General features: G+C 46.6%; 1 protein-coding gene across 1 annotated transcript in view; it reads left to right on the top strand.

Moving 5' to 3' along the window:
- The window catches only part of TJP3 (tight junction protein 3), a 498,480-nt gene that overhangs the window by 457,377 nt on the left and 21,298 nt on the right, over positions 1 to 19,805 (top strand). Inside the window, exon 20 of the mRNA XM_082257146.1 lies at positions 4,492 to 4,544. Within this exon, the coding sequence (XP_082113272.1) occupies positions 4,492 to 4,544 (53 nt within the window). The remainder of the gene's footprint in view (positions 1 to 4,491; positions 4,545 to 19,805) is intronic.

Genomic DNA, 19,805 nt, shown 5'->3' with positions numbered 1-19,805 from the left:
GACTCGGGTACTGTCTCTTCAGACAGTGAGGAAGATGTTTCGGCATCTACCATAGCCCGGGAGGAAGCGTTAGTAAACGCACTAATTGTATCTGTTCGGAGGTTACACCATCAAAAGTAGCTGATACTGAGATCCCATTTGGTACTAAGAAACGCACCAAGATTGCGAAAGTATTTTCCTTACACAAGTGTTTACTTAATGTAACTAAGGAGGTATGGGGTCATCTAGGACGAGCCCCTACTATTTCCTAAACGCATTAATAGGCGTTATCCGTTCGAGGAATCACTCCTCAAGAGATGGATAGTACCATCTGTGGTGGATTTTCCAATCTCCAGATTGAACAAAGCTACGGTTATCCTATTGGAGGATGCTCCGTCCTTTAAAGATGATCGTAAGGTGGAAACTGTGTCTCGCGCCATCCTTTCCCTAATTGGGTCAGCTTTCAGACCAGTAATTGCTACTGGTCTAGAATGGACCAAGTGGCTTAGAGGGGAGAGATATCCCCCAGGCGGTATCAGATCTGGTGGAACAGATGATACAAGAGTTACAGTTTGTCTGCGACATTGCACTAGACGCCACTCCACTATTGCGGCGAGCATCAGTTTTCAGCAGTGGTCCTCAGGCGTACACTGTGACTAAAATATTGGTCGGCAGACCAAGGCTCCAAGGCAGCTTTGGTTAAATCTCCCTTTTCAGGGTGTGCGCCTATCTTGGGGCCAATTTAGATGAGATTATTAAGGATCTCACTAGAGGAAAGAGCACTTTCTTGCTACCAAGTACTAAGGGTAAAAGATCCCGTCAGAGACGGGGGCCTTCTTTTTCCGCTCATAAAAAGTTTTTTCAGCCCACGGGCGAAAAAAGCAAAGTCCGCCAAAACTCCTTCGGGAGGTTTTTTTAAGGGGTGCTGGTCGGGCAAGCAAAAGCCCGGCTCTTCCAGACCTGAAGATAAGACTACTAAAGCCTGAAGGTGCGCCCCCGCCCATAGCTGGGGCAGGGGGACGTCTTCGCCGGTTTCCGCAATATTCGACTATCCCCGGATCGCTTAAGAGCTTACGGGGGGTAGTCACGGATTTAATGCAACAAGGAGTGGTGGTCCACGTTCCTTGGACAGAGCATTTCAAGGGTTCTATTCGAACCTTTTTCACAATACCCAGAAAAGAGGGCAAAGTGCGTCCAATTCTGGACTTAAGAGCACTTAATCTTTTTTGTCAGGGTACAAAAATTCAAGATGGAGTCCATTCGCACAGTAGCGGCCTCCCTGCATCAGGGGGATTTTCTGGCGTCCATAGACATCTAGGATGCCTATCTTCACTTTCTTATTTATGCAGGACATCAGCGTTTCCTGCGTTTTTCCGTAGAAAGAGTACCATTATCAGTTTCTGGCGTTACTCCTTGGTCTTGCCTCGACTCTCCGGGTCTTCACAAAGGTGTGGGCCCCAGTCTTGACGTTGTTACAACAACGAGACATATCGATTCTAGGTCACCTAGACGATCTTCTGCTCCGTGCGGCTCTATTACTAAACTTAGAGATCACCATGACCTCTTTGCAAGAGTTCGGGTGGCTGGTAAACCTGCAGAAGTTATCTTTGGTTCCCACCAGAAGGCTGGAATATTTGGGTCTAATTTTAGACACATCCAGGCTTGCATGAGGGTCCTGGGGTTGATGGTGGCTTCCTTTGAAGCAGTACCAGTTGCCCAGTCCCATACCCGAATCCTTCAAGGAGAGATTCTTCTCAGGTGTAACCGAAATCCAGATTCCCTGGACAATCGGATCCGGCTGAGCGAGCGGACCAGGGAGTCCCTGGTCTGGTGGCTTCGGTCTCCGATGCTCAGCCAGGGGAAGTCATTCTTACCAATATTTGGACGCTTATCACCACGGATGCCAGTCTATCCGGGTGAGGAGAAATTCTCGGCTCAGGGGCTTTGGTCCCTGGAAGAGTCCAGGTTACCGATAAATGTATTGAAACTGAGAGCGATCAGACTTTGTCTGATTCACTGGACCGAGCAGCTCCAGGGCAGCCCGGTTCGGATCCAGTCGGACAATGCCACTGCAGTGGCTTATGTCAATCATCAAAGGGGCACCAGGAGTGTCCTGGCGGCCATAGAAGTGGCCAGCATTCTTCGTTGGGCGGAACAATTGTTCCAGCTCTCTCTGCGGTATTCATTCCGGGGGTGAATTGGCAGGCAGATTATCTCAGCCGTCAGATTCTGGATCAAGGGGTATGATCTCTTTATCCAGGGATATTCCACCAACTGTGCCCCCGTTGGGGCACTCCAAATGGGAGCTGTTGGCATCTCAGCTCAACAGGAAAGTGCGGAGGTTTGTGGTTCGTTCCCACGATCTTCTAGCAGACACCGCAGACATGCTGATCGCCCCGTGGGGGCAGTATCAGCTACTTCCCTCCTCTCAAGTTACTGCCGAAGCTTCTTTGCAGGATAGAGGTGGAGGGAATCCCAGTTATCCTGGTAGATCAGGACTGGCCTAGTCGGCCTGGTACGCCGACCTGGTCAGGCTGGTCACAGACGTTCCTTGGCGACTTCCTCTTACGGAGGATCTGCTGTCGCAGGGACCGATCTTTCATCCTGCTTTACGATCGCTGGCTTTAACGGCCCGGTTATTGAGACCCAGGTGCTGAAGGACAAGGGATTGTCAGCTTCAGTTATTCCTACTCTAGTTAAAGCAAGGAAAGCGACTTCCAGAAAGATGTATCATCGTACATGGAAGTCTTATATTGCGTGGTGTGAATCCCTTGGGTTCCCTCCACGTCTTTATTCGGTAGCCCGAATATTGGCTTTTTCTGCAACAGGGAGTTGAGCAGAAGCTGGCCTTGAGTGTTATCAAGGGTCTGTTTTCAGCATTAGCTATCTTCTTTCAGAAGGTTTTGGCTACTCATTCCTTGGTGCGGAATTTCATCCAGGGGGTGCGACACCTGGCTCCGCCAGTGCGCGCGCCGTTACCATCCTGGGATCTTAATTTGGTGCTGTCGGTTCTTCAGACACCTCCCTTTGAAAATATCAGGGAGATTCCCTTGCTTACTTTATCCCAGAAGGTGGCCTTCTTGGTGGCTATCACTTCTGCACGCAGGGTGTCAGAACTGGCTGCATTATCCTGTTGTTCCCCAGATCTGGTGGTTCATAGGGATAAGGTTGTTCTTCATCCGAATCCATCCTTCCTTCCTAAGGTGGTTTCAAAGTTTCATTTGAATGAGGACATTGTATTGTCTTTCCTATGTCCTAAGCCCTATCATCTTCGAGAATTGCGTTGCATTTCTTGGATGTAGTTCGGGCGATCAGGATATATTTGAATACTACGGATTCATTTTGTAAGACGGATTCACTGTTTGTGATCACGGATGGCCCTAAGAAGGGGTTGCCTGTTTCTGCCGCGACCATCTTTAGATGGATCAGACAGACGTTGGTATAGGCTTATTCTATCTAAGGGTCGGGATCCCCCGTTCCCTGTTAAGGCGCATTCTACTCGGGCGCTTAGAGTTTCCTGGACCTTCCGCCTTCAGGCGTCAGTGGTTCAGGTTTTCAAGGCGACTGTTTGGTCGTCGGTTCATACCTTTACAATATTGTATAAGGTTTATGTGATGGCATCGTCAGATGCCTCTTCTGGCCGCAAGGTTCCTGCAGGCCGCTGTTTGAGGAGACTGTTGGTCTACCTCAAGGGTTTGTTGGGTAGGTCTTATCTGTTTGCTCGATGAGTCCCTTGATACTTCTGGTTGGCTCCGGTTGGGCCTTCTAGATTGGATTTTGATTTCTGTCAATCCCACCCCTCATTTGTGGCACTGCTTCTGGATGTCCCAATTGATGTGAATCAAAGAGGACTACGTCTATCAATGAGCGACAGAGAAAATTGGATTTTTGTAAGATCTTACCGTAAAATCCTTTTCTCTTAGCTCATTGACAAACGTAGTACCCGCCCCTCTATCATTGAGTTGGGTTGGGTTAAATTCTCTGACACTGCTTCGTAACAGAACTGATTCTCTGTAGCAGACAGGAAGAGGATATACCCTCTGGGACTGCCCCTAGGGTGGAGCCAGAACGTTTTTTCTTTCTGCCTAGTCCTACTCCTGCGGAGGCAGCATAACCCAATTGATGTGAATCAAAGAGGACTACGTCTGTCAATGAGCTAAGAGAAAAGGATTTTACGGTAAGATCTTACAAAAATCCAATTTTTCTTTGGGCAAAAAAAAATCTCAATTTCAGTTGTCACGTCAACAATTTGATAGATCTCCCTAACTCCTTACATAAAGGTAAGAGGGGGTATACCAATGCAGCCTGATAACATACTTTGTTAGCATTTGTTCTGGGCAAATAAGAGAAACATTTAAATTCACAGTCCTCGCTCTCAATTTTCTATGACAGTGAAAGAATGTTTTACTTTTTGGATTAGCAAAACTGTAATACATTCTGTTTTACCTAATTATCTTGTATTTATGTTGTCTGCCTGTTACAAATAGAACATATTTGTTTTTCTACTTTTAGGAAACAGAGATGCAGCCTCCCGATAATCAGCTAATACGCGAAACTACAAACAGGTACAGTCAGAAGAATATATTATCCTCCAACCCAGTCACCCATTACTGACATTTTACCTAATTATTACCCTACTTTTGTCATAATTGGCACACTACATATGCTTTTGACAAGCGCTACTTCTCTCAGGACCCAAAAATCTGCATGGTTAGTATGCTTGTGTAAATTGATTTCTGATTTTTATTGGGGTTTGCTGGGGAGCATTGGTTGTTTACAGCTGCCACCTGCAGACGGTTTGAGCATTATGCAATTCCAGACCTCCTGGTGGCTAAATCCCTGAACTTGCTCAGAAAGTAAAATTTAACCGCTTCCATACAGAGCAGTTAGACCCCCCTTCCTGCCCAGACCAGTTTTCAGCTTTCAGCACTCTCACATTTTGAATGACAATTGCTCAGTCATGCTACACTGTAACCAAACAAAATTTTTATCATTTTTTTCACACAAATAGAGCTTTCTTTTGGTGGTATTTGATCACAACTTGAGTTTTTTTTTTTCGTGATATAAGCAAAAAAAAAGAGCAAAACTTTTGAAAAAAAAAACACTTTTTTTTAGTTTCTATTATAAAATTTTGCAAAAAATTATTTTTTCTTCATACATTTGGGCCAAAATTTATACTGCTACATATCTCTGTTAAAATTAACCCAAATTAGTGTATATTATTTAGTCTGTGTGAAAGTTATTGAGTCTAGAAGCTATGGTACCAATTACTGAAAATTGATCACACCAGATGTACTGATGGCCTATCTCCTTTCTTGAGGCCCTGAAATGTCAGGACAGTACAAATACCCCCCAAATGACCCCTTTTTGTAAAGTAGACAGTCCAAGGTATTTAGTAAGAGGCATGGTGAGTTTTTTGAAGTTATCATTTCTCTGTCGCTCATTGGGATCCCTGACCACAGAGGAAAAATGGGAATGCTTTAGGAACATATTAGGCAAAGGCATCTTGCAGTGCATTCCTATGGGAAATAAATTTAGAAGAGACAAAGCCAAACCTGGCTGGCTAAACCGTAGCGTCAAAAAACTTATTAGGGGAAAAAAATTGGCCTTCAAGAAGTATAAATCAGAGGGCTCAGTATCGGCTTTCGAGCAATACAAGGAGGCAAATAAGAAAAGTAAACAAGAAATCAAGATGGCTAAAATCAACTTTGAGAGACAAATAGCGGAGGATAGTAAAAAAAACCCAAAGAAATTCTTTAAATATATCAACAGCAAAAAAACTAGGGCAGAGCATATTGCACACATAATTAACAATGATGGGAGGATGGTTACAGAGGACACTGAAAAAGCAACCGTGCTGAATGCTTTTTTCTCGTCAGTCTTTACACAGGAAACGGAGGGGTACACTGACCATGACTGTTTGGTTAGTAGTAATACACAGGACTTGCCACTATGGCTAACAGAGGGTGAAATCAGGGAAAGGCTGGATAAACTCAACACAAACAAATCACCAGGCCCGGATGGCGTACATCCGAGAGTACTCAAGGAACTCAGTAAGGTTATATCCAGACCACTGTTCCTGATCTTTGCTGACAGTATTAGGACAGGAGATGTACCAGGGGATTGGAAGAAAGCTAACGTGATTCCGATATTCAAAAAGGGCCAGAGGCATATCCCGGGAAATTATAGGCCTGTCAGTTTGACATCAATAGTATGTAAACTTCTGGAGGGGATGATAAGGGACTATATAGTAGAGTTTGCTAAAGACAACAACATCAGCAGTAATCAGCACGGGTTTACAAATGGGCGTTCTTGTCAAACCAATCTATTAACATTTTACGAGGAGGTGAGCTGTGAGCTAGATAGGGGGAGACCAGTGGATGTGGTATACTTGGATTTCGCTAAGGCGTTTGATACAGTTCCCCACAAGCGCTTAATTTATAAAATAAGATCTGCAGGTATCGACAGCAGGGTTTGCTCTTGGATACGGAATTGGCTTAAAGGGCGTGTCCAAAGAGTGGTAATAAACAGCGCATACTCAGACTGGTCTGACGTAGTAAGCGGGGTGCCCCAGGGCTCAGTCCTGGGACCAACCTTGTTCAATTTATTCATAAACAACATTGAGGTTGGGATCAGTAGTTCGATATCAGGTGTAAGGTTTTGCACTTGGGGACTAAAAACGTAAAAGCACAATACACGTTAGGAGGGGAACCCTTGGGGGAATCAAAAATGGAGAAGGATCTGGGAGTCTTGGTTGATGATAGATTAGGCAACAGCATGCAATGTCAAGCGGCAGCTGCCAAAGCCAGCAGAATATTGGCATGCATAAAGAAAGGGATGTATTCCAGAGATAAGACTATAATCCTTCCACTTTATAAAACTCTGGTCCGACCGCATCTGGAGTATTCTGTCCAGTTCTGGTCGCCAGTCCTCAGGAGGGATGTGTTGGAGCTGGAGAGAGTCCAGAGAAGGGCAACTAAACTAATTAGGGGATTGGAGGACCTTGACTATGAAGAGCGTCTACAATCGCTCGATTTATTCTCCCTGGAGAAGAGACGTCTGAGGGGGGACATGATAGCAATTTATAAATATCTTAATGGGGATCCCAGCTTAGAAAAAAAGCTGTTCATTCGAAGGGATTGCATGAGGACTCGAGGGCATACAATGCGATTAGAGGAGAAGCGTTTTAACCTCAGGCAACGTGGGGGGTTCTTTACTGTTAGGGCTACAAGATTGTGGAATTCTCTACCACAAGAGGTGGTTTCTGCGGGTAGTATGGTGGCTTTCAAAAGACTCTTAGACTTGCATCTCAAGGATCAGAACATTCAGGGGTATGTGAGATGATTACAGCCACACACACCTACACAGGTTGAACTGAATGGAGTATTGTCTTTATTCAACCTCACCTACTATGTAACTATGTAACTATGTAACTAATTGACAGACGTAGTCCTCTTTGATTCTCATCAATAGGGTTATGCTGCCTCCGCAGGAGTAGGACTAGGCAGAAAGAAAAACGTTCTGGCTCCACCCTAGGGGCAGTCGCAGAGGGTATATCCTCCCTCTCTCTGCTACAGGATGTCAGTTTTTTTCTGTCTAGTCAGGAGTAAGGACCTTAGTTCCTTGCTGGGATCTTTTTTGTCCTGGCAAGATTTTTTTTAGAAAAAATATTTTTTAGGTAGTTTCTCCAGTTTTTTTCCTGTGAGATCTTCAAGCAAATTACGCCGGATCTGGGCGACGGGCTGGATGTTGAGATCCAGTGGTCACCCCAGCCGGTCTACGAGCGCGCGCAGACCATAGCATCACGCTTGGTCGGCCGCGACACATTCAAGTAAGTATGCGGGACCAGGCGACGGGCTGGATATTGAGATCCAGTGGTCACCCCGGTTCAGCCTACGAGCGCGTGCAGACCATAGCTCCGCGCTGGGTCGGCCGCGACAGAGTCCCATTGGAGGGACTGACCTTGCAAGTTAAACAGTTCGCTTGGACGCCAGGAACCAGAGAGTCAAGGCGTCCGGATTGGTCGACAGCCCCCCACTTCGGTGGAGAGGGTACTGTGAAGAGAGGGTGCCTGTCAGTTCGGTATGGTGAGTAAATGTTTCCCTTTCCTCTCTGTGAGGCGTTTTGGGATACGGGCCACTCCATACATGGTCGGATTCTTTCTCACACTAAAAGTCTCCCTTGTAACCTATGTTAAAGTTCACATATCCTCAGTGATAATGTGCTCGGTGGGCAGCGGACTTGGTTTGGGAGCTAACATTCTAAACCAGCAGGCTTGGTTTGTAACTGACTGCAGTATTACAGCATACTTAGGAGGTATAGCCTACCTTGACTGTAGTGGACCGTCAGACTCCCGCAGGTCGATAAGCCGCCATTAGCTTGGCATGCAGGCTGCTGTGCTGAGAAACGCTACTTCGGCAATCCACCGCCATTTTGCTGTAGACCAGGTACACGAGCGTCCGCAGGTCACGCCGGCCGCCATTTTTTTGGAGTCTATTGTCTCCTGCATGGGGGCGGCCATGTTTGAGGTGCCCAGCTAACCTCGAGGAGCAGCTGGGAACGCCGGAAGGCGTACACAGGGGGCGGAGCCACTTCCTTCTACCCGGGAAAACGAGCACAGTACTTCCCAGTCTGCACAAGACAAACGCTGACTGCAGTTGATAGGAAACTTCTCTGCATCAGGTGGTGAGCCTTTGGGGTCCCTCTCTCTCTCTGTGGGGGTCAAGAAGCAGGTACACTGAGGGGCGCTATTGCGCTAGGGGGATACAGATAAAAAAAAAAAAAAGGAAAAGTTTTTTTCTGGCAAGTGTCCTGGATTAACATGGACCCTGCCACACATGTATCTCCACCTGATCCCCTCGAGGTGTCTGCAGGATCCTCCAGCACCCCGCTTACTATTGAATCATTGTCAGCAGTTATGGAGACCTTTGTATCCCGGGTGGAAGTGGCTTGTCAGGGACAGGGCGCAAGAAAGCGACCCCCGCCTACCCCCATTTTATCTGAAACTTCGGATTCAGAATCTGAGCCTATTCCTGCAGTTGCAGCTACCTCATCTGGGATTTGTGTCTCGGGTACTGTCTCTTCAGACAGTGAGGAGGATGTTTCGGCATCAGCCATAGCCCGAGAGGAAGCGTTGGTAAACGCACTAATTGTATCTGTCCGAGAAACCTTAAGATTACAGGGTACACCGTCGGAAGTAGCTGAGACTGAAATTCCCTTTGGTACTAAAAAACGCATCAAAGTGGCGAAGGTATTTCCATTGCCCAAATGTTTTGGTAATCCGATCAAGGAAGAATGGAGTCAGCCAAAACGCACTTCTGCTATTTCCAAACGCATTAGCAGGCGTTATCCGTTTGAGGAAGCCCTCATTAAGAAATGGACAGAACCACCGGTGGTGGATTCACCAATTTCTAGATTAAATAAAGCCACAGTCATTCCATTGGAAGACGCTCCATCTTTTAAGGATCCGGTGGATCGCAAGATAGAAGCTATGTCCCGCGCCATGTTTTCCTTGATTGGATCAGCTTTCAGACCAATAATTGCTATTGGGCTGGTTTCGCAGACTGTAACTGAATGGACCAAGTGGTTACGCCGGGACTTAGAAGATGTCCCTCAGGCGGTATCAGATTTGTTGGAACAGATGATACAGGGGTTACAGTTTATTTGTGACGCGGCGTTAGACGCCACTCCATTATTGGCGCGAGCATCAGTTTTCAGCAGTGGTTCTCAGGCGTACACTGTGGCTAAAATGTTGGTCAGCTGACCAAGGTTCCAAAAAAGCATTGGCTAATCTCCCTTTTTTAGGAGAGTGTTTATTCGGAGCCAACTTAGATGAGATTATTAAGGATCTCACGGGAGGAAAGAGCACTTTTTTACCGCAAAGTGCTAAGGGTAAAGGACCTCGTCAAAGACGGGGGCCTTCATTCTCCGCTAATAAGAAATGTTTTCGTCCCACGGGTGAGAAAACAAAGTCCTCCAAAGCTCCTTCGGGAGGTTTCAGGGGACGCTGGTCGGGCAAGCAAAAGTCTGATTCTTCCAGACCTGAAGATAAGACTACTAAAGCCTGAAGGTGCGCCCCCACCCATAACTGGGGTGGGGGGACGTCTTCGCCGGTTCTCGGATCCATGGCTTTCCAGAATCCCGGACAAATGGGTTTGCGAAGTCATAAGGTCAGGGTACAAGATCGAGCTTCGATCTCTTCCACCGGCGCGATTCTTCCCTTCCAATATCCGACTATCCCCGGATCGTTTAGAAGATCTGCGGAGAGCAGTCACGGATTTACTACAACAAGGAGTGGTGGTCCACGTTCCTTGGGCAGAACGCTTTCAAGGGTTTTATTCAAACCTATTTACAATACCCAGGAAAGAGGGCAAGGTGCGTCCAATTCTGGACTTAAGGGCACTCAATTCCTTTGTCAACATAAGAAAATTCAGGATGGAGTCCATTCGCACAGTAGCGGCCTCCCTGCATCAAGGGGATGTCCTAGCGTCCATAGACATCAAGGACGCCTATCTTCACATTCCCATTTACGCAGGACATCAGCGGTTTCTACGTTTTTCCATAGAAGAGAACCATTATCAGTTTGCGGCGTTACCTTTCGGTCTCGCCACGGCTCCTCGGGTCTTCACGAAGGTGTTGGCCCCAATGTTGGCACTACTGCGTCAACGAGGCATATCGATTCTAGGTTACCTAGACGATCTTCTGCTTCATGCAGAGTCTCCGCAGACCCTGTTACAAAACCTAGAGATTACTATGATCTCTTTACAGGAATTCGGGTGGCTGGTGAACCGGCAAAAGTCATTTCTGGTCCCCACCAGGAGGCTCGAATATCTGGGTCTAATTCTAGACACATCCAGGGCAAGAGTATTCCTTCCGGTAGGGAAACTCCGGAAGATTCAATCAGCAATTACTATCCAACAGCTGGTCTTCTCTTCGGACTTGCATGAGGGTTCTGGGGTTGATGGTGGCTTCCTTCGAAGCAGTCCCATTTGCCCAGTCCCATACCCGAATTCTTCAGGAAGAGATTCTTCTCAAATGGAATCGGAATCCAGAATCCGGAATCCCTGGACAATCGGATCCGATTGAGCAAACAGACCAGGGAGTCTCTGGTCTGGTGGCTTCGATCTCCGATGCTCAGCCAGGGGAAGTCATTTCTGCCAATATATTGGACGATTGTGACCACGGATGCCAGTCTATCCGGATGGGGAGGAATTCTCGGTCGATTATCCGTCCAGGGACTTTGGTCCCCGGAAGAATCCAGGTTACCGATAAATGTATTGGAACTGAGAGCGATCAGACTTTGTCTGATTCACTGGACCGAGCAGCTCCAGGGCAGCCCGGTTCGGATCCAGTCGGACAACGCTACGGCCATGGCTTATGTCAATCACCAAGGGGGCACCAAGAGTGTCCGGGCGGCCAGGGAAGTGGCTTGCATTCTTCGCTGGGCGGAACGGTTTGTTCCAGCTATCTCTGCGGTGTTCATTCCGGGGGTGGAGAATTGGCAGGCAGATTATCTCAGCCGTCAGACTCTGGATCAGGGGGAATGGTCCCTCCATCCAGAAGTTTTCCACCAGTTGTGCCTACGTTGGGGCACCCCGGATGTGGATCTGTTGGCATCTCGATTCAACAGGAAAGTACGGAGATTTTTGGCTCGCTCCCGCGATCCTCTAGCAGAGACCGCAGACGCACTGGTCGCCCCGTGGGGACAATACCAGCTAATGTATGCCTTCCCTCCTCTCAGGTTACTGCCAAGACTTCTTCGCAGAATAGAGGGGGAAGGAATTCCAGTAATCCTGGTAGCTCCGGACTGGCCTCGTCGAGCCTGGTACGCCGACTTGGTCAGACTGGTGGCGGACGTCCCGTGGCGACTTCCTCTCAGGGAAGACCTACTGTCTCAGGGACCGATCTTCCATCCTGCTTTACGATCGCTGGCTTTAACGGCCTGGCTATTGAGACCCAGGTGCTGAAGGACAAGGGATTGTCAGCTTCAGTTATTCCTACTCTAGTTAAAGCAAGGAAAGCGACTTCCAGAAAGATTTATCATCGCACATGGAAGTCCTACATTGCATGGTGTGAACCCCTGGGGTTCCACCCACGTTCCTATTCGGTTAATCGAATATTAGCTTTTCTGCAACAAGGGGTTGAGCAGAAACTGGCCTTGAGCACTATCAAGGATCAGGTTTCAGCATTAGCTATCTTCTTTCAGAAACCTTTGGCTACTCATTCCTTGGTGCGGAATTTCATCCAGGGGGTGCGACATCTGGCTCCGCCAGTGCGCGCGCCGTTACCACCCTGGGATCTTAATCTAGTATTGTCGGTTCTTCAGAAGCCTCCCTTTGAAGATATTAGGGAGATTCCTTTACCTACGTTGTCCCAGAAGGTGGCCTTCTTGGTGGCTATCACTTCTGCACGCAGGGTGTCAGAACTGGCCGCATTATCTTGTCGTTCCCCATATCTGGTGGTTCATAGAGATAAGGTGGTTCTACGCCTGAATCCATCTTTCCTACCTAAAGTAATTTCAGAATTTCATCTGAATGAGGAAATTGTATTAACTTCTCTGTGTCCTAAGCCCAGCCATCATCGGGAGTTTGCTTTACACTCCTTGGATGTGGTTCGGGCGATCAGGGTATACTTGAAAACGACAGACTCGTTTCGCAAGACGGATTCACTTTTTGTGGTCCCGGATGGGCCCAAAAAGGGGTTGCCTGCATCTGCAGCGACTATTTCCAAATGGATCAGACAGACGGTGGTACATGCTTATTCTATTAAGGGTCGGGAGCCCCCGTTCCCTGTTGAGGCGCATTCCACTCGGGCGCTTAGTGCGTCATGGGCCTTTCGCCATCAGGCGTCAGTGGTCCAGGTGTCCAAGGCGGCTACCTGGTCGTCGGTGCATACTTTTACAAAACATTATAAAGTTGATGTAATGGCATCGTCTGATGCCTCGTTTGGCCGCAAGGTTTTGCAGGCCGCAATTTGAGGAGACTAGTGGTCTACCTCAAGGGTTTTTTTCCGTTGGAATTTTTATTTGAGTCTCATTCTTTGTTTATAATGAGCCTTTAAACTTCTAGTTGGCACCGTTTGGGCCTTCTAGATTGGATTTTGATTTCTGTCAATCCCACCCCTCATTTGTGGCACTGCTTTGGGACGTCCCTATTGATGAGAATCAAAGAGGACTACGTCTGTCAATGAGCGACAGAGAAAATTGGATTTTTGTAAGATCTTACCGTAAAATCCTTTTCTCTTAGCTCATTGACAGACGTAGTACCCGCCCCTCTATCATTGAGTTGGGTTGGGTTAAATTCTCTGACACTGCTTTGTGACATAACTGACATCCTGTAGCAGAGAGAGGGATGATATACCCTCTGGGACTGCCCCTAGGGTGGAGCCAGAATGTTTTTCTTTCTGCCTAGTCCTACTCCTGCGGAGGCAGCATAACCCTATTGATGAGAATCAAAGAGGACTACGTCTGTCAATGAGCTAAGAGAAAAGGATTTTACCGTAAGATCTTACAAAAATCTAATTTTTTTCCCACAATTCTTGGGAAAATGAAGAAAAAATGTTTTTTTCTTTTTTTTTACCAAAACGTTGTCAATTTATAAGCTATTTCTAACACATAGCATGTACACAGCAAAAATGACACCCCAAAATTCATTCTGCTACTCCTTCTGAATATGGTGATACCACATGTGTGAGACTTTTACACAGCCTGGCCACAAAAAGAGACTCCACGTCCAAGTAGCACCATAAGGCGTTTTAGGAGCATAAATACACATAAAACTTTCTTACTACCTATCACACTTTTCAAGGCCCTAGAGCACCAATACAATGGAAAAGTCCACAAAATGACCCCATTTTGGAAAGCAAACACTCCAACGTATATTCTATGAGGCATTATGAGTCCTTTGAACATGTCATTTTTTTCCACAAGTTTTTGGAAAATGTGGGAAAAAAATAAAAACTTTTTTTTTTACACAAAGTTGTCAATTTATAGGATATTCCTAACACATAGCATGTACATAGCAAAAATGACACCCCAAAATACATTCTGTCACTCCTCCTGAGTATGGCAATACCACATGTGTGAGACTTTTTCACAGCCTAGCCATATAGAGGGGCCCAACATCCAAGGAGCATCATCGTGCATCCTAGCCACTTGCCTAGGCCTATTTTTGACATTTGGTGTTTACAAGCTAAAATTAGTTGTTTTTGCTAGAAAACTACTTAGAACCCCAAAACATTATATATTTTTTTTTTAGCAGAGACCCTAGAGAATAAAATGGAGATTATTGCAATATTTTTTATCACACCGTATTTGCGCAGCGGTCTTCCAAACGCAATTTTTTTGGAAAAAATTCACTTTTTTGAATAAAAAAATAAGAAACCAGTAAAGTTAGCCCAATTTTTTTCCATAATGTGAAAGATAATGTTACGCCGAGTAAATAGATGCCCAACATGTCATGCTTCAAAATTGCGCAGGCTCACAGAATGGTGACAAACTTTGGTACTTAAAAATCCCCATAGGCAAAACTTTAAAAATTTCTACAGGTTGCTATCTTAGAGTTACAGAGGAGGTCTAGGGCTCAAATTATTGCTCTTGCTCTAACGATCGCGACGATACCTCACATGTGTAGTTTGAACACTGTTTACATATGTGGGTGGGGTTTCCGTATGCGTTCGCTTCTGCGCGCGAGCTCACGGGGACAGGGCGCTTTAATTTTTTTTTTTTTTTTTTACTATTTATTTTATTTATTATTTTTTATTTTTACACTGTTTTTTAAAAAAAAAAATGATCATTTTTATTTCTGTTACAAGAAATGTAAACATTACTTGTAATAGAAAAAAGCACGACAGGACTTCTTTTTTGTGAGATCTGGGGTCAAAATGTCCTCAGATCTCACAAGTACTCTAAAAGATAGAAAAAAAAAAAAAAAATTAAATAAAATGAAAAAAAAAAAAGGGACCTTTAAACTGGTTGCTAGGCAATGACGTTTGCCGTAGCTCCGATCCTCCAAGACCATAGAGTCGAGTGAGGGCATGCTTGCCCTCATTCGACATCCTGTCTGTGAGGATCCGGGACCGGATCATTTTCCCCGCTGCCGGCGGGTCCGGTAAGCGGGGAAAAGGACCAGAATGCGGCGGGAGGGGGGGGGCACCTCTTCCGCCACCCCGGAAGGGTGATCCCGCGGCGAATCCGCCGCTGGGACCACCCTTATCGGAAAGCCAACCGTCCACCATTTAAAAAAATACCAGGGTTATGGCAGCTATCTGCTGCCATAACACCGGTATTTAGGTTTAAACGGAGGACGTATATAAACCTTTTTGGACTTAGACATGGTGGCTGTATGAAGGGTGACAGATACTCAGGTACTTTGCTGGGCAGGTGACAGGTACTCTGGTACTGATGAGCAAGTGGCAGGTACTCGAGTACTCCGATAGGCAGGTGACAGGTACTCGGGTACTCTTATGGGCAGGTGACAGGCAGGTGATAGGTACTGATGAGTAGTACTGATACTGAAAGGGGATACTGTACTGATGGGTACGGATGATCAGTACTGATACTGATAGGGGATAGGTACTGATGGGTACTGATGAGTAGTGATGGGTACTGATGAGCAGGTGGCAAGTACTCGGGTACTTCAGGTGTCAGGTACTCTGATGAGCAGGTGGAAGGTACTCGGGTACTCTGATGGGTAGGTGACAGGTACTCGGGTACTCTGATGGGTAGGTGACAGGTACTCGGGTACTCCGGTGATGGGTACTCAAAGTACCAGAGTACCTGTCATCAGAGTACCCGAGTACCTGTCATCAGAGTACCCGAGTACCTGTCATCAGAGTACCCGAGTACCTGTCATCAGAGTACCCGAGTACCTGTCATCAGAGTACCCGAGTACCTGTCATCAGAGTACCTGTCATCAGAGTACCCGTCATCAGAGTACCCGTCATCAGAGTACCCGTCATCAGAGTACCCGAGTACCTGTCATCAGAGTACCCGAGTACCTGTCACCAGCCCATCAGAGTACCCGAGTACCTGTCACCAGCCCATCAGAGTACCTGATGGGCTGGTGACAGGTACTCGGGTACTTTGATGGGCTAGTCACAATTGCTTTTTATTGGGGGGGGAGGGGGGCAATCAGTGTGTTTGGGGTGCACTGTACTTGGTAACTAGCTGTTACCACAATCTCCTCCTCACACAGGATCAGTGTGTGAGGAGGAGAACATGGTGACAGCTAGTTACCGTGTTCTCTGATGACAATTTCATTGGCTCTTTACCTAGATCGGGCATGGGCTCTGTCCGAGGGACGAGCCTCGCCCCCGATCGCCGCGTGCGCGCCCCCGGGGGGCCCGCATTAAGGAAGTAACGAGCGGCTCGCGCTGGAGCCGCTCATGTGATCGGCTGGGATTGACACAGTGTGTGAGGAGGAGAACACGGTGACAGCTAGTTACCGTGTTCTCTGATGACATTTGTGACCGGCTGTGATTGGACACAGCCGGTCACGTGGTAAACAGCCAATTTCATTGGCTGTTTACCTTGATCGAGGTTGGGCTCAGTCCGAGGGACGAGCCTCACCCCCGATCGCCGCGCTGCGCGCCCCTGGGGGCGCGCAGTAGCGGGGAGATCCGGGCGCCGTCATATGACGTCCGCCCGGATCGAGAAAGGATTCCTGCCGCTGTCATTTTATAATGGCGCGGTAGGGAAGGGGTTAAGCTAGAACTAAAGGATAGAGTAAGGGGGGTTATAATCCCTGTCAGTATTTTTTTTTTGTCATCTGTCTCATTGGGGAAATTATCTTCACTTCCTGTCCCATAGCCAAAGTAGGAATTGAGTGAATCCTGCAAATTAAGGGAATCCCTTGGGAAGATTTCCCCTCTATTACTGTTCTGGGGACAACCCAGAATTTGGGATTTTCCATTACTTTCACTTTTAATAATTGATAATTTGGTGGTACAGACAGCAATTCAAATTCAAATCTGCCTGGGGTTCTAATCCCTCTCTACTCTATCCAAAACTTAAGTTTTGCCTTTAGTTATAATTTAATGTGTTATCCTAAGAAGGTTGTACATATTTCCAGTTCTGCTGTTTTCAGTTCTGATCCTGACGATTTGCTGGCTGTTTTCATACCAGATTACGAATTCCTGGATTTTTTTTTATGATTATTCTCTGCTGCAGCTAGGTGTCATACCAAGTGAATTAAAAACTAAAAAGAGGGAGCAATGTGATGACTGGAGTCCATATTTCACACAGTGTTAAATGGCTACATGAGACTACACACATTAATAAAACATGTCTTGGTTGGCAAACTAGAGTGTCCACCCTATGCAGCAGCAGCCACCTCAAGACACCACAGTGGAATAAACCAGAATTCAATCAAAAATGGTAAACTTTAGATTTGTCTAAAACTGATAAACTTGAATTGAGTAAAAAGTTATATCCATCACCAATTAAATGTCTTCCCACAAAAAGCAGTATTTTTTGGTGATGGGCGTAATTTTCTACTTAAGTAATTAACACCTACTTAGTTGTTTTAGACAAACTTATTAATAAAGTTTACCATTTTTGAATAAATTCTGATTTATTCCACTGTGGTCTCTGGAGGTGGCCACTGCTGCAGGGAGTGGACACTCTTTGCCAACTGAGGTGTCCTACTAAACCCTCATATGTGAGTATTCATCACAACTGCCTCCATCCAAACACCTGACTGAATTTTGGATCACAGGCAGGGTGATAAACTCCCCTTGTGTTTAGAGATTCTCAGATCTAGATATTCACCACAACTGCCCCCCTTTCAGCACCTGACCAATATTCAATCAAAGGCAGGGTCCTCAAGGTAGAAAGGCTATTTTCACTTTATCTGTTTGCCACAATTAGTTATACAGCCTCTTCAAAGACCAAGCTAAGCCTTGATTGAGTGCTGTAATCAGTGGTTTTAACTTTAAAAGTACAACACTCTCTTTGCATGGTATTGGTATTTTCTAGCAACAAATAAAGTTCTCTCTCCTCCCTTGAGAGACCCAGGAAACTTTTAATACTGTATGCTAGCCCTAAGGCATAACACCTTCAGCTTTTTTTTTTAGCTTTTGCGAATGTCCTTAGGAATATGGATTTCTTTTTCTCAGTTCAGTACTTCAAGACCTTCTCTGTGACAATTGTGAATCTCTTCAATCTACAACTGATACTTGATTGGAATTGATTTTGCAAGTCGTGGAGTCTTACCAGTGCAGTCATTAAATTTAGTTTTTTCCCAGCCAGCGTGCTTGTAGTTCTTATTGTGACAGTCCTTGCAAGCTTGGATGTGACCTCTCCTCAGCCTGGATTGTCACTGCAGGATGACTTGATGATATGTCAAGGGTTTCTTCCATCTTTCTCTGCAGTTATAGAGGAGTTCATTGCCCAAATTACTTAAATATTTGCTGAGCCTGACCGCAAAGGTCACAATTTCCAAGCTGCTCCCTTCACATCTGTGTCTAAACCAGATTTTCCTGAATCTCCGGCTGCTGACCTTCTTTGTCTAAACCAGAATCTCCTGAATCTCTGGCTGCTGACCTTCTTTCTGACTCTTAAGTCCCCCCGTGATCTCTTGGACAGGAACTTTTCCCAAGAAGATTTGCAGCCCGCAGGCATTACTCCTAAAGAAAGAGGAACTTATTTCCCCCTTGAGTGATGCAGTGCGTACCACTTTGAAGCTGGAGGATCAAACTGTTGCCTTTACTGGCCTCTGGTTCTGGTCTTGGCTCTTACAAGATGCACAGGGCTACTAAAGTGTACAGTGGACCAGCAGATGGAGTATTGCGCAGTCCAGATGGACCCCATGTAGAATTTTGTGTGACACAGCACTGGATAGTAGCCACCTCGCTTTCTTGCATCAAATTCATGTTGGTTCATATGCAGAGAACACTTTGGTTAAAGTGTTGTACATCACAGCAGGCTTCTAATAACACTTTTCTCAGTATGCTCTTTGTTGACCAACATATATTTAGAGCTTTGTTGAAGGGTATGGATCAGCCTAATAAGACACACCGCCTTTTCATACCGAAAGTGTGCCCTTGTACCCTGCTTCTGTATCAACACCCCAAGGCCCTCCCTACATCGACCCCAAAAAGTATGGCACTTCAAAAATGCAACATCTGCCAAGAAGCTCTCCACAGCATAGAGATGTGCCCCAGTTTCCAAGGTGGGGAAGGTGCCTTCTCGCCTATATGTACACTTGGAAGTCTTGCATCTCTGATGCTTGGGTACAAAAGGCGGTATCTCAGCATTATAGACTAAAACTGTTGGCTGTCCCCTTTCTGTTTTCTGGGTTCCAATCTCCTAGTGTATCCACAGTGCTCTGTGGACCTTTACCAGCCTTGGGGTCCTGAAGCAAGGTGCCACAGCCTCAGTTCCTGTCTTTAAACAGTTTTCACAGTTCCAAGCACAAAGGTGGTATCTGCTGCAGTGGCCAAGCTAGACATTTTCACCAGCCTGGGCAAAGAATTGGTTCAGCTACCCCTGAATGGGGGGCCAAGGGGGGGCACTGGTGCTGAGTGGGGGGCCAAGGGGGGGCACTGGTGCTGAGTGAGGGTCCAAAGGGGGGGACACTGGTGCTGAGTGGGGGACTGGGGGGGGGGACACTGGTGCTAAGTGGGGGACCAAAGGAGTGGGGGACCAAAGTGGGACGGGCCACTGGTGCTGAGTGGGGGACCAAAGCGGGACGGGCCACTGGTGCTGAGTGGGGGACCAAAAGGGGGCGGGATACTGGTGCTGAGTGGGGGACCAAAGGGGGGCGGGACACTGGTGCTGAGTGGGGGACCAGAGGCAGGGGGACACTAGTGCTGAGCGGGGGGCCTTG

Source organism: Pelophylax lessonae (assembly GCF_965119305.1).
Source record: "Pelophylax lessonae genome assembly, chromosome: 1".
Classification (NCBI taxonomy): domain Eukaryota; kingdom Metazoa; phylum Chordata; class Amphibia; order Anura; family Ranidae; genus Pelophylax; species Pelophylax lessonae.
Note: the sequence above shows the minus strand (reverse complement) of the source record. Positions and strands in the feature narration are given on the sequence as shown.